The sequence below is a fragment of the Mustela nigripes genome, chromosome 13 (assembly GCF_022355385.1).
Source record: "Mustela nigripes isolate SB6536 chromosome 13, MUSNIG.SB6536, whole genome shotgun sequence".
NCBI classification, from domain to species: Eukaryota; Metazoa; Chordata; class Mammalia; order Carnivora; family Mustelidae; genus Mustela; species Mustela nigripes.
Genome location: NC_081569.1, coordinates 5337295 through 5350375, shown reverse-complemented (window position 1 = coordinate 5350375; position 13081 = coordinate 5337295). Strand labels below are relative to the sequence as shown.

Sequence of the window (13081 nt, the reverse complement as noted above, 5' to 3'; positions counted from 1 at the left end):
TTACAGACAGAGATCACAAGTAGGCAGAGAGGCAGGCAGAGAGAGAGGGGAAAGCAGGCTCCCCGCTGAGCAGAGAGCCTGATGCAGGGCTCGATCCCAGGACACTGGGATCACAACCTGAGCCGAAGGCAGAGGCTTAACCCACTGAGCCACCCAGGAGCCCTTCCTGTAGGGTTTTCAGTGTTTGTACTTGGTTGAGGTTTTTTTAGGTTTTGTGAGTGTATCACGAGTTACTTTTATTCCTTGTTACGTTTTATCAAACAAGCGCGTGCATGTGCATTGCTTTAAAAGAGGCGGAGACATGCATTAGACCAGTGGTGCTTCCAGACTTTTTCTCAAGGTCCATGTTGCTTTCATAACGCAGGAAGTGGTATTTAGCCATATTTGAAATAAATACTGTGCAAACGGAGGAGATGCCGGCTCAAACCTGCAGGTGTAGAATCAACCTGGGGAAGCCGCCTGCCATTTACTCTGGCTTTGGGTCCCGCAGTCTCTGAGCCCCAGGCCCTTATGGAGCTGCAGGGCCAGAGAAGGGCCTGTGCTGCACGGGGGCCGGGTCCCTGTGGGGGCACAATGGTTTCCTGGCCTCTCTCTGACTCTCTTTGGTCCCCAGGTCATGGATCCAGGACATTGAGGGGGCCAACACCAGGGGTCTCTGCAATACTTCCTCACCCGGGCCCCGGTCTCCGGTACTCACGGGTAAGTCGCCCTGTGGAGGGCTGGGGCTGAAGTGGGGGGGCCAGGTCTGCTGAGAAGGCCCCTGCAGGCAGTGGTGGGTTGTAAATGCCTTTCCTGGTCCCAGACTCACAGAGTCCCAGAGCTGTGTACCACAGCACAAGGATTACAGTCCCCAGAGAAGTGGGGCGAGCCTGGGGCTCCCGTGGATGCTGGTCCCCCCATTACCCCGTGCCTCTTCCGTCTGCAGGTGAGAAGCGATGTGAGCAAGTCGACTTTCCGCCGAACACGGTGAAAACCTTGGCCTGCCCCCTCCTCTCCAACCTGGCCACCCGGCTCTGGCTGCACAACGGTCTCCCGGTCAACACCTCGGCCTCCTGCCGTGTGTTGCCCACTGGGGACCTGCTGCTGGTGGGCGGCCAGCAGGAGCTGGGGGTGTTCCAGTGCTGGTCCCTGGAGGAGGGCTTCCGGCAGCTGGTGGCCTGCTACTCCCCGATGGTGGTGGAGGACAGGGCAGCGGACCGAGGCGACCGGAGCGGCAGCGTGCCTGTCATCATCAGCACGTCGCGGGTGAGCGCACCGGCAGGCAGCAAGGCCAGCTGGGGAGTGGACAAGTCCTACTGGACCGAGTTCCTGGTGATGTGCACGCTCTTCGTGCTCGCCGTGGTGCTCCTCATTTTGTTCTTCCTCTACCGGCACCGGGGCGGCATGAAGGTCTTCCTGAAGCAGGGGGAGTGCGCCAGTGTGCACCCCAAGCCCCGCCCCATGGCGCTGCCCCCTGAGACCCGGCCACTTAATGGCGTAGGCCCCCCTAGCACTCCGCTGGACCACCGAGGCTACCAGGCCCTGTCCGAGAGCTCCCCGGCACCCCGCGTTTTCACGGAGTCTGAGAAGAGGCCGCTCAGCATCCAGGACAGCTTTGTGGAAGTGTCCCCGGTGTGCCCCCGGCCCCGGGTCCGCCTGGGCTCTGAGATCCGGGACTCCGTGGTGTGAAAGCACACTGCTCGAGCAGTCCGCCCTGGCCCCACAGACCCCGAGTGCGCAGAGGGGGCCCGCCAGACCTCTGCGGGTTGTGGGACACAGCCGCAGCGCCCGGCCCTTGGGGCCCGCAGAGCCTGCCGGCCTGCTGACCTTTGCCAAGCAGCAAGGCCCCCTGCAACTGGCAGCCAGGGCCCGGGAGAGCCCGGTTGCGGATGGGGGCCTGCCTGGGTGGGCAGAACAGTGCTCCCTGTGTAAAACTGAGCCCTTTGTTTAAAAAAAAAAAAAAAAAAATGAAAATGTGAAGCCAGTGAGAAGAATGAGACATCGCAGAACGCCCCGTGCGCCAGCCGCTCCGCCGCACGGCCTCAGAGGCAGTCTGAGACAGAGCTGGCAGTCCCCACCAGCTGGCCTCTTCCACCTCCTGCCTTATCCCACAGCCACTGGTGGGCCCTCGTCCCCACAGAAGCAGGGAGCGGCTCGGGCTTTGTGGGTCCTGCCTTGCCAGCTGGCCAACTCTTCACAGCCATCCTGTCACCTCAGGGACCAGAGGGCCACGCTGCCACTGCAGCCCCTCACAAGGCCTTGGGCTCAGACTCACCTGCTGGACCTTTCCGGCCTGTATCAGGCTGTGGCCACGCGCAAGAGGGGCAGCGTGAGCCCCGGAGAGAGTTTAGGACGATGGATGCCCTTTCCCTCGGAGTCTAGGAAGAGATTGGTGCCTGCCTGCCTCCATCCAGCCTGTGAACCTGTGTGTCCCTTTGGCTCGCATTCCCTCCAGACTGCTCCCGGACCCCATTCCCCGCTCCCTCCTCCCACCTTGCCTACTCCCACTCAAAGTGATGGGGACACTAAGTTTAAGTGGGTTTTATATTTTTTTTAATAAGATGCACTTTACTTTTTCTTTTTTTTTTTTTTTAATAAAATCTAAAGAATAGAAACAGAATCCTGGCCCTTCCTCTCAAAGGACTGTTACTCTTTGAGGTTGGCCCAGTGCTCTTGAGTTTTGGGGAGTGGTCTGAGCCTCCGCTTTCCAGAGGCTAGTGGCCCAGAGCCACCCTGGTCTGGTCGACGTCATCTCCCAGTGGAGCATGGTCCTGCAGGTGGGAAGTTTAATGCACTGATGGGAGGGGCAAAGAATTCATTCATTGTCCGTCAACCCCTTACTTTGCACCTCCCCCAGTTCGGTTCAGGGTGGGAACATGGGATCGGGGAGGGGGGGTTGTCATGTTCTTTTTTTAATTATTTTAAAAATGTTTATTTTTAAAAATGAGCACACAGTGAAACTGGCGGTTTTTCTTTTGGCACACAGTTGTCTGAATTTTTATGTGTACAAATTGTATAAGCACCACTGGGAGGAGTTGCACTTGTCCCGCTACCCCGCCCTGCTCACACCCTCATGAGGGCCGGGCCGGGCAGGCTACCGTCTCACTTCCTGCTGGCCCTTTAGATCCTGTTCTTCCCAGAAGGACCAAAGGCTCCTGGAAGTCCGGTCCTTCCTCATACCAGTGCTTCTAGTATTATGCAAAGGGTCAAAATGTCTAAACTTTTATTACGGAAGAGTAGAACACAAACAGAGCGATGACAATAACAGAAGGAGAGAGGCCCTGGCACGGAGGGCCTTCTCCTTCCTGGAGCGGGACTGCACGGCCGCCAGCTCTGGGCTAGGCCGGCTTGGCCGGCCCTGGCAACACAGGCATGACCTCGACCACAGCTCAGCAGTGGAAAGCCTCTCTGACGGGGTGCTTGCTGGGACACACGCTGTGGCTCCTGTCACAGGACAATCTTAAAGGAGCTGAACAAGAGAAGAGTGAGTCGTGTTTTCTGATGAAAGAAGAGGGGACAGGCTAGCCCCAAGCTTGTCTTCCCTACAACCCTTCAGAATGGGCTGTCCCACATCTGTCCCTCCCCTTCGGCGTTAGAGCTGCCCTGAGACACTGAGAGGAACTGGAGAGACTGCTCAGCCTGGCTGCCGCCCCCCATGCTAACATCCCAGACCCAGGTGCAGCACCCAGAATACGGGGGACCATGACCATTGTACCTGGCAAAGTCTGGTGACCGGGAGATGACGTGCTGAAACTCTGAGAGGTTGATGGTGCCATCCCTGTCAATGTCGGACTCTTCCAGGATCTGGGGGAGGGAGAGCGTCAGGCCAAGTCCCTGCCCTTCCCTCCCGCTCCCTGGCCTGGCCCAGCTACTCACATTATCAATGAGCTGTTTCATCTCTGAAGCACTAAGCCGTGTGTCCTCGCCCTGTCCTGTGAGGCAGTTCACGAGGTGACTCAAGTCTTCTCGGTTCAAGGTTCCATCATCATCAAAGTCTAGAGACAGACACAAGAAGCCAGAAAGAATGTGGTCAGGGTGAGCTCCCAGGCTCCCAAGCAGTAGGTACACCACCACCACGACCATGGGGGGACAGGCCGTGTCCCACCAGGTTGCTCCTGGCTCTCACCGAAGATGCGGAAGGCATAGTGAGACTTGATGTCTGGAGTTGCTGTGTCACTGAACACACTGAGAAGGTCCAGGAAGTCCTCAAAACTCAGGCTGTCCCTGGTTGGGGATGTGGAGAAGACCCTGCAGATTCGTTCCTTGAAGGGGTTGGCCTAGGCAAGAGAGCCTTGTGTGAAGGCCACAGATACAGCCCAGGTCACACACTCCTCAGACCCCACCAGGAGCTGGAGGGAACAGGTCACAGCACCTACTCTGTGAGCTCAGGTTCACAGGAGAGAAGGATCAGTCTTTTAGGGCCAGCCTGGAGGGCAGGAGGACCACCTGACTAAGGGAAGAGACCAAAATGGTTTCCTGTGAGTCAGTTTAACCCAAAGGCAGGCTTGGGGCAGAGAAGGAAGATGAAAGCATCCTAAGGGAAGAGAACAGATGGGCTGGTGACTTTAAACACGTTTACTTCAACACTCACTGTGTTATAGGCCCTTTGCATAAAAATTTTCACAGCAGGGGCACCCTGGGTGGCCCCAGTCTGTGGTCAGACTCTTGATCTCCGCTCAGGGTCGTGAGATCAAGCCTCTCACCAGGTTTCGCGTGGGGTTGGCTTGTCCCTCTCCGTTCCCCTCTCCCCCACTCTCTCTCAAATAAGTAAAAATCTTTATAAAAAAAATTTTTTTAAAGATTTTATTTGTTTGTCATTGAAAGAGTGCACAAGCAGGGAGAGCAGCGGGCTCCCCGCTGAGCAGGGAGCCCGATGTGGGACTTAACCCCAGGACCCTGGGGTCATGACCTGAGCCGAAGGCAGATGCTTAACCAACTGAGCCACCCAGGCATCCCTAAAAATGTTTTTCACAGCAACCCTACAGAGAGGCAATCAGCCTCTGGAATAGGGTTTCTCAAACCTTAATTGGGTAGCTCAACTCCTTTTAAAGGACAAAACTTCTTTGACTCTCCAAGAGTATGTCCAAGAACCCCAACTGGCAAAACACCTCTCTAGTTAATTCCACCAGGTGATTTTGGTAAAGCCCTCCTCCCCAGGAAATTAGGGCTAAATAAAGAGAAGACCAGAACAGGGACCAGTGACCGCATGATCTCAAGTGGAATAGCAGAGGGAGAGTGGGGGACTGGCACCTTGAGCTCTGGAAGACTGAGGATCTGCTCCAAGGACACTCGTATCTGCAGTGATTCCTCCACGCTCCGGTGCTCTGGGGGAAGCAGCTCACAAAACCGCCTGTGGGCTCTGGCAGAAGAGGAACTTGTTGGCAAACCTTTCTGTGTGTATTACATCCCCACTCCTTGCTTCATTACCCATTATAAAGCAGGTGAGGAGCTAAGGCACATGCACAACTTCTCAGTCAGCAGGCATAGGCCAAAGGGAGACACATATGTAGTCCCATGTGTAGAAAATCCAGATGTCTCCAGACTACAGGCTGAGAGTGCATTCATGCCATGGGTATTTACTGAGGGTCTAATGTGTGCCAGTCACTGTACTGGGCATAGGTTCTAAAGCTCGAGTTCAAATCCTCTTACTCGAAGTGTAAGTAATTTTGGTAACTTACGCAAGTTACCAAACTAATCTGAAACTTCTGTCATTGTCCCGGTACCTCCCACCTGAGGATTAAATTAGGTAATGTAGGCAACCAACCACTTCCACGGGTCCTGGCACTCGGAGAGTGCTCAGTAAGCGTTAACGGTTACTGTATTAATTCGGATTGAGTTACCAGGAGCCAAGCTGCGGGTAGGCGAAGTCGGTGGAGAGCCACAGCAGCCCCTGCCCGGTTGGGGCAGGAAGTTCAGTCATGCAGAAGGCAACGGGGCTTAGGCCCCGGGGCACCCGGCCGGGCCCGAGGCTGCGAGGTGGCTCCCAGCGGTGCACAGCGGGGTTGGGGGCCCCCCCGAAACGGCAGGAGGGCGAGGAGGGCGGGGCGGGCGGAGGACACTGCCCGGGACTCGGGCCCGGGCGCCGGCTCCCGCTCGGCCGCGGACCGCAGGCAGGCCCCTGTCCCTCCCTCTGGGGGACCCGCCGTTTGCCCGTCTACGGACAGAGCCCCCCCGAAGCCGCCTCTAGAGGATCTGGGAGCTGAAGTTCGACAGGGCACTTACAGGAGGATCTCCTGCTTGGTCAGGAACGTCAAGTCCTGGAAGGCAAAACGGAAGGGGTTCAGCGAGCCTCCCGGAGGCCACGCCCGCTCTGCCGCCGGCCCCAGGATCCGGCTCCCCAGACCCGGCTCCCCTGCGCAGGCCCGCGCGCACACTCCCCGGGACCGGCGTCCCGCGCACCTGGTACTCCGCCAACAGCTCCTTGGACAGGCGACTGCCCGAGCTCCCCATCGTCGCGCCGCGCGCACAGTTCAGCCAACTTGCCTCGGGGCGCCGGCAACTTTTCCACTTCCGCCCTCGGGCCGCGTCACTGCCCCGTCCCCGCGGCAACCGCCCCTGGGGCCACCGCCCCCGGGCCCGCCCCCTCCTTAAAGTGCCCAGGCGCTCCCTGCCGGGCTCCGCCCGCCAGCTCCCGGCTCCGGGCAGTCCTTGGCGAGCTGGAGGCGGGGCCCGGAGCGCGGAGCCCAGGCCTCACGGCCCCGCCTCCGGAGTGGGCGGGGCGAGCCCCGCCGCGTGCGAGCGGCCGGACTGCGCATGCGTTTGGGACGCCACAGCCTCGCCATGGCCCGGCCGGGAGCTTGCGGCGAGTGTCGCGTTGCGTCCTTCTCTACTGCTGTCGGTGGTGCGGCAGCCTTGGGCGCGGTCGGGGCCCAAGGGAACTACCTGGAACCTGGAATTCCGGAAAGCTCGAGACTCGCTACGTGGCCGAAGCGCGGCGAGGACTTTTACATCCAGACGTTGGCGCTCGCCCTCGCCGCACGTGTTGCAGCCCGCATGCCACCTCCAGAAATGACCAGAACCTTGCGGCCCACTGAGGGTGTGCGCTGAGGGTCTGCCGACTGCAGAGCCGTGCAGAGTGATCTTCAAATTTCACAAGAGGCCTGCAGGGTAGGTTCCCGTTTTACAAATGTGGAAAACAGGTCCGCGGGAAGGGTTAGGTGATTTGTCCCTGCTCCGGCATTTAGAAGGCGGTCACCCCGGTCTAAGGCTCTTCTCAAGGGTCTCTATGACTGTAGACCTCACTAGAGCTGGCAGGGACTGAGGCTGACTTGTTTGCTCTTGTACCCTCTCAGCCCCTAGGACCACGCTTGGCCCAGAGCAGGCTCTCAGCAAACTGGATGCGTGAATGCGAACGAACCTCCACTGCTCCAGAAGGTGAGGATTCCAGGCTTAGGGAGGAAGTGGAGGTGAGATTAATTCTTTTGTTTTCAGCTTTATTGATGTGTATTTGACAACATTGTAGGGATTATTTCTTGATTCTCCTGATTCATTCTACTTGATCTTCGTAAAGTTTAGATCTCATCATGGTCATTTCGGTTTAAAACTAATAAATGGTTGAAAACCGGAATACCGACCCTCTGAAATCTGACTTCAGCCTCTCTCTGCCCTCTTCCCTTGGCTTTCTGGGTTCCCTGCCGGCACAGTGGGCTCTCAGTGCCTCTTCCATAATAGCCTTGGGGAGGACTTTCCTGGTTCTCTAGAATAGATTAAGAATCCTCAGGTTGGCAACTTATGTTTACGTAGGTGTTGATTGGGTTAGTGTCTGTCCCGTCCCTCCCTCCCCCAAGAGCTCCGAGAATTGTGATCTACAGGATCTAATAGGTGGCCGTTGCTGAGTAAATGTTTGCTGAGTGACCTTAGCTTCCCCAGCACTCAGTAAGGTGTTCATCTGAGAGTGGCTTTAGGAAGCCTCCCTGTCTCAACATGGGAGTCCCCACCACCATTGTGGAAATACTCCTCCATTCCAGGAGGTAGAGGCTGCAGAGTACTGAGAACACCAAAACCAGTCAAAATGAGTATAGTTCCGTCCCAACCTGATCATCTTCACAGGAGGCTCTTTCTGTACAAGAGATTGGTTAATAAAAGGGGAGGCGAAGAACAGGAAGCTGTCGTGGTGTCCCCTAGACTGAGGGGAGGGAGCACTGGCCAGTCAAGGCCTGTCCCTGGACTTCCTGGTGATACTGTGTCTCTTTGCAGTAAAGATGTGGGAATTGGCCCTGTGCCATGGTGACCAGCTGTGACACACATCTCTCAGCCACCTCACTTGGTGCTAAACCCTTCCTTGAACAGCTTTCTTTTTTTTTTTTTTTTTTTTTTTTTTTTTTTTTTTTTTTATTTTTAAAGATTTTATTTATTTATTTGACAGAGAGAAATTACAAGTACACTGAGAGGCAGGCAGAGAGAGAGAGAAGGAAGCAGGCTCCCTGCTGAGCAGAGAGCCCGATGCGGGACTCGATCCCAGGACCCTGAGATCATGACCTGAGCCGAAGGCAGCGGCTTAACCCACTGAGCCACCCAGGCGCCCCAACAGCTTTCTGATTATAATTTCGCTTCCTGGTAGATTTTTTTTTGAGATTTTATTTATTTGGCAGATAGCTCACAAGTAGGCAGAGAGGGGTGGGGGGAAGCAGGCTCTCTGCTGAGCAGAGAGCCAGATCCGGGGCTCTATCCCAGGATGCTGGGATCATGACCTGAGCCAAAGGCATAGGCTTTAACCCACTGAACCACCCAGAGGCCCCAACTGCTCCTTGTTGTGAAATTATTTTATTAGTTGGATCTCTTCAAGTTTTGTTCATAACTACCAACTCCTGGATTTGAATTCCACTTTTTTTTTTTTTTTTTTTTTTTTTTTTTTTTCCCCAAGACATCTTTTCCCTGTTTATAATATTATTTCCTTCTTCCTGTTTTCCTTGGCACACGAGATAGGAGAACCACGCCCGGTTTCCCCGAGGGGGTGACATTTGATCTGAGAGCTGAAGGGGACAGCCCTGTGAAGAAAATCGAAAAGGGTATATTGTAGGCAGGGAGCCCAGAAAGCACCAAGGCCCTGAGCTGGAACAAGTTCAGTAAGTGAGGAGTTGAGTAGACGAGGGGACGAGTGGAATGAGAGGCCATGAGAGTGGGCACACAGCTAAGCCTTATGGACTTCATTCTAGGGGCTCAAGGTCACATCCCTAGTGACTAGTAGAGCAGGAATTCAAACATCTGGTCCGCCTTTACAGGCGGAATCAGGCCTAATCTCTCACCTTTGTCCCAGGATGATGCCCAGTTCACAGGCTTGTTGTGAAGGTAGGTCATCTGAGAGAAGATAGAGGGCACCCAGCCCATGCCTGGCACAAGGTAGACATGTGACCAGTGTTCCCTTGCTCCTGGTTTTCGTGGAAAGGTTTGATCCTGTCACATGGTCACTGCTGACTGATCACTCTAAAGTGTTCTGTAGTCACAGGTAATGCTTTGTGCCTATTAGTTCACTTTAATGCAAATCTGACCGTGCCCACTTTCTGTTGATCAGTACGTCTTTACTCATATATTTAGCCTCCTGGTGTCATCTTGGTCCTGGCTCCTTGGTCCTAATCCCTGGCTTAAAATGCTACTCCATAGTTGTATCTGGTCCACCCGGTACCCTTGACCTCCAGGTTTGACTGTCAGCTGCCTCCACCACTTCTTGGATGCTCAGGCTACATATCAAGCTCAGTCATCAGAACTGAATTCTCCATTCCCCCCTTCTTCTAAATCAATCTAGTCCCACCCCCACCTCTCCCTCAGTCCCTCCAGCTCGGTAAAGGCCACTACAGGGTACCACTATGTTTTTTTTTTTTTTAAGATTTAATTTATTTATTTATTTGACAGAGAGAAATCACAAGTAGATAGAGAGGCAGAGAGAGAGAGGGAAGCAGGCTCCCTGCTGAGCAGAGAGCCCGATGCGGGACTCGGTCCCAGGACCCTGAGATCATGACCTGAGCCGAAGGCAGCGGCTTAACCCACTGAGCCACCCAGGCGCCCTACCACTATGTTCTGAAGCTGAGATCCTCCCGGTTCTTCCCAGTGCCTCAGTCCCCCTTAGCCTTTTTTTTTTTTTTTTAAGTATTTTATTTATTTATTTGACAGAGAGCGAGAGAGACAGTGAGAGAGGGAACACAAACAAGGGGAGAGGGAGAAGCAGGCTTCCCGTGGAGCAGGGAGCCTGAAGCGGGGCTCAACCCCGGGACCCTGGGACCATGACCTGAGCTCAAGGCAGACGTTTAACAACTGAGCCACCCAGGCGCCCCATATTAAAAAAAGAAAGAGAGAGAGAGAGAAAGTTTACTCAATATACATAACCTTTAAAAGAAAAAGTATAGGGACACCTGGGTGGCTCCGTGGGTTAAAGCCTCTGCCTTTGGCTCAGGTCATGATCTCAGGGTCCTGGGATCGAGCCCCGCATCGGGCTCTCTGCTCAGCAGGGACTCTGCTTCCTCCTCTCTCTCTTTTCCTGCCTCTCTGCCTACTTGTGATCTCTGTCTGTTAAATAAATAAATAAAATCTTCAAAAAAAAAAAACTTTTAAAAAAAGAAAAAGTATTTATTTTTTAATTCAGCGGAAATGAATGCTAATCTAGAGGTGTTGAAATCAGGAGCGTTTCCATGTTTTCAAAAATATTTTCTCAAAGGCATAAATTATTTTTGTAATTGGAACAAAAAATAATATTTATTTGAAACTCAAAATCGAATCTCTGAAAATGGGATGGTGTCCTGTATTTTTCACCTCTTAGGATTGTTTCAGGTCAGCCCCATGGCTGCTGCACAGGATTCAAATGAGATTTCCTATTTGCTCCCTCCAAACCGTAAGGACTGGGAAGAGAAAGGCGTTCCCAACTTTGTCTACCGGCAGAAGGAGCTTCTGGAAGGGATTCAGTGGCCAAGGACCGCACCCAGCCTCCTGGACAGGACACCGAGGTCTCGCTTCGACTCTGCTCTCTGCGCGGCCTGGAGGCAGCGCATGGAACTGGGGCTCTTCCGCTACCGCCTTGGGGAGCTGCAAACCCAGACCCTCCCTGGTGTGGTGGGTTTTGTGGCTCAGCTGAACGTGGAGCGAGGTGTGCAGAGGAGGCGCCCCCAGAACATCTGGAGTGTGAGGCAGGCATTTGACCCCGAACAGTTTAACTTCAACAAGATCCGGCCAGGAGAAGTCCTCTTCCGTTTGCTCCGGGAGCCCGATCTCCCAGGTGCTCTCCAGCAAGAGGACATCCTCGTCATGATCAATGTCAGCCCCTTGGAGTGGGGCCACGTGCTGCTGGTGCCTGAGCCCACCCAGGGGCTCCCTCAGCGCCTGCTACCAGCTGCACTGCGGGCCGGCGTCGAGGCTGTGCTGCTGAGCTCACACCCGGGCTTCCGCGTCGGCTTCAACAGCCTGGGTGGCCTGGCCTCGGTGAACCACCTGCACCTGCACGGGTATTACCTGGCTCACAGATTGCCTGTGGAGGGGGCACCGAGCGAGCCCCTGGACCCTGGGGGCCGTTTGCACCTGCTCCAGGCCCTCCCCGCTCCTGGCTTCCTCTTCTACACAAGTGGGCCGGGGCCTGACTTGGAAGCCCTCATAGGCAGGGTATGTCGGGCCACTGACTACCTGACGGACCATGAGATTGCCCATAATTTGTTTGTGACCCGGGGGGCCCCACCTGGAAAGACATCACCATCCTCCGCTCTCACAGGCATCCGAGTAATTCTGTGGGCCCGGAAGTCCAGCTTTGGGGTAAAGGAAGGCGAGGCGTTCAATGTCGCCCTCTGTGAGCTGGCTGGGCACCTTCCCATCAAAACGTCCCAGGATTTTGACAGTCTGACGGAGGCGGCTGCTCTGGCCCTCATTCGAGACTGTCTGCTGCCCCCAGCCCAGGCAGAAGAAGTACAGGCAGCACTGGTGGCCTTGATTGCCCAGGATGAACAGTAATCCTTCTAGAAGTATGTATTTTCTATCCGGTCTAAGTCCCTTTCCAGAAAGCTGTCCACAGTGGTCGCTTGGGGTTCCATGGCTGCTGCCTTACCTGCCTCCACGCCAGGAGGTGAGGTAAAGAACTGTTAAGTGGTCTCTGTAAAGAGAAGAAACCTTAGAATAAATTGAATGAATGCACCGTCATGAATGTATCTGCTTCTCATTTTTCTTCTTAGGCAAGCTTCAGGGATGTCAAACCTGTTACTAGGAAGGAAGTATGGGGGCGACTGGGTGGCTCAGTCCATTAGGCATCCAGACTCTTGATTTCAGCTCAGGTCATGATCTGGGTTGTGCCATCCAGCCCTGCATTGGGCCCTGTGCAGAGTCTGCTTGAGGTTCTCTCCCTCTGCCCACCGCCCGCCCCCCCACCACATATGCACACTTGTATTCTCTCTCTCTGAAATAAAATCTTTTTTTTTTTTTTAAGATTTTATTTATTTATCAGAGAGAGAGGGAGAGAGCGAGCACAGGCAGACAATGGCAGGCAGAGGCAGAGGAAGAAGCAGGCTCCCTGCCGAGCAAGGAGCCCAACGTGGGACTCGATCCCAGGACGCTGGGATCATGACCTGAGCCGAAGGCAGCTGCTTAACCAACTGAGCCATCCAGGTGTCCCTGAAATAAAATCTTTTTAGAAAATAAACAAATAGAGTATGCACAAGAGTTACATATCCTGGGGTGCCTGGGTGGCTAAGTCAGTTGAGTGTTTGACTTCGGCTCAGGTCGTGATCCCAGGCTCCTGAGATAGAGCCCCATGTTGGGCTCCCTGCTCCGTGAAGAGTCTGCTTCTCCCTCTCCCTCTGCGCCCCTCTTCTCCTGTGTGTGTGCTCACTCGCTCTCTCATAAGTAAATAAAAATACTAAAAAAGAGTTAAGTGGGGTGCCTGGGTGGCTCAGTTGTTAAGTATCTGCCTTCGGCTCAGGCGGTGATCCCAGGGTGCTAGGATCAAGCCCCACATCAGGTTCCCTTATTCTGAGAGAAGCCTGCTTCTCCCCCTCCCACTCCCCCTGCTGGTGGTCTCTGTTCTCGCTGTCTCTGTCAAATAAATTAATAGAATCTTTAAAAAAAAAAAAGTTACGTATTCCTGACATTATATAGACTTTTCCTTTTATATCAAGTCTTGGCAAAGTAATAGTTA

General features: G+C 54.5%; 3 protein-coding genes across 7 annotated transcripts in view; 2 read left to right on the top strand and 1 right to left on the bottom strand.

Annotated features, from left to right (window-relative positions):
• Positions 1–2126, top strand: part of SEMA4B (semaphorin 4B) — a 38160-nt gene extending 36034 nt beyond the window's left edge. The window contains exons 15-16 of the mRNA XM_059371559.1: positions 614–699; positions 926–2126. Of these exons, the coding sequence (XP_059227542.1) occupies positions 614–699; positions 926–1668 (829 nt within the window). The 3' untranslated portion in view covers positions 1669–2126. The remainder of the gene's footprint in view (positions 1–613; positions 700–925) is intronic.
• Positions 2127–2365: 239 nt separating this feature from the next.
• On the bottom strand, positions 2366–6601 carry CIB1 (calcium and integrin binding 1). Of its 2 annotated transcripts, none has more exons than XM_059371565.1 (7): positions 6379–6601; positions 6202–6236; positions 5230–5338; positions 4106–4256; positions 3856–3974; positions 3695–3783; positions 2366–2750 (listed from the first exon to the last, which is right to left on the bottom strand). In XM_059371565.1, the coding sequence occupies exons 1-7, from the start codon at positions 6427–6429 to the stop codon at positions 2615–2617; spliced, it is 690 nt and encodes a 229-aa protein (XP_059227548.1). In that variant the 5' UTR covers positions 6430–6601; the 3' UTR covers positions 2366–2614. The 2 variants fall into 2 exon arrangements, with proteins under 2 accessions (XP_059227548.1, XP_059227549.1); XM_059371566.1 differs by lacking the exon at positions 2366–2750 and adding an exon at positions 3186–3448 and having other exon boundaries at positions 6379–6590.
• A 108-nt stretch (positions 6602–6709) lies between these two features.
• On the top strand, positions 6710–12098 carry GDPGP1 (GDP-D-glucose phosphorylase 1). Of its 4 annotated transcripts, none has more exons than XM_059371562.1 (3): positions 6710–7086; positions 7272–7385; positions 10807–12098. In XM_059371562.1, exons 2-3 carry the CDS (start codon positions 7317–7319, stop codon positions 11902–11904), a joined length of 1167 nt encoding a protein of 388 aa, XP_059227545.1. In that variant the 5' UTR covers positions 6710–7086; positions 7272–7316; the 3' UTR covers positions 11905–12098. The 4 variants fall into 4 exon arrangements, with proteins under 4 accessions (XP_059227545.1, XP_059227544.1, XP_059227543.1 ...); XM_059371561.1 differs by having other exon boundaries at positions 6711–7086; positions 7272–7353; positions 10730–12098; XM_059371560.1 differs by having other exon boundaries at positions 6711–7086; positions 10741–12098.
• Positions 12099–13081: the final 983 nt, after the last annotated feature.

Coding starts and splice junctions, on each gene's coding strand:
- CIB1 (XM_059371565.1), bottom strand. CDS start 6,429: ATGGGGAGCTCGGGCAGTCGCCTGTCCAAGGAGCTGTTGGCGGAGTAC. Junction 6,237..6,378: donor AGCTGTTGGCGGAGTACCAG/GTGCGCGGGACG, acceptor TTTGCCTTCCAG/GACTTGACGTTCCTGACCAA. Junction 3,784..3,855: donor TGAAACAGCTCATTGATAAT/GTGAGTAGCTGG, acceptor TCCCTCCCCCAG/ATCCTGGAAGAGTCCGACAT.
- GDPGP1 (XM_059371560.1), top strand. CDS start 7,317: ATGCGTGAATGCGAACGAACCTCCACTGCTCCAGAAGGTGAGGATTCC. Junction 7,386..10,740: donor GGCTTAGGGAGGAAGTGGAG/GTGAGATTAATT, acceptor GGATTGTTTCAG/GTCAGCCCCATGGCTGCTGC.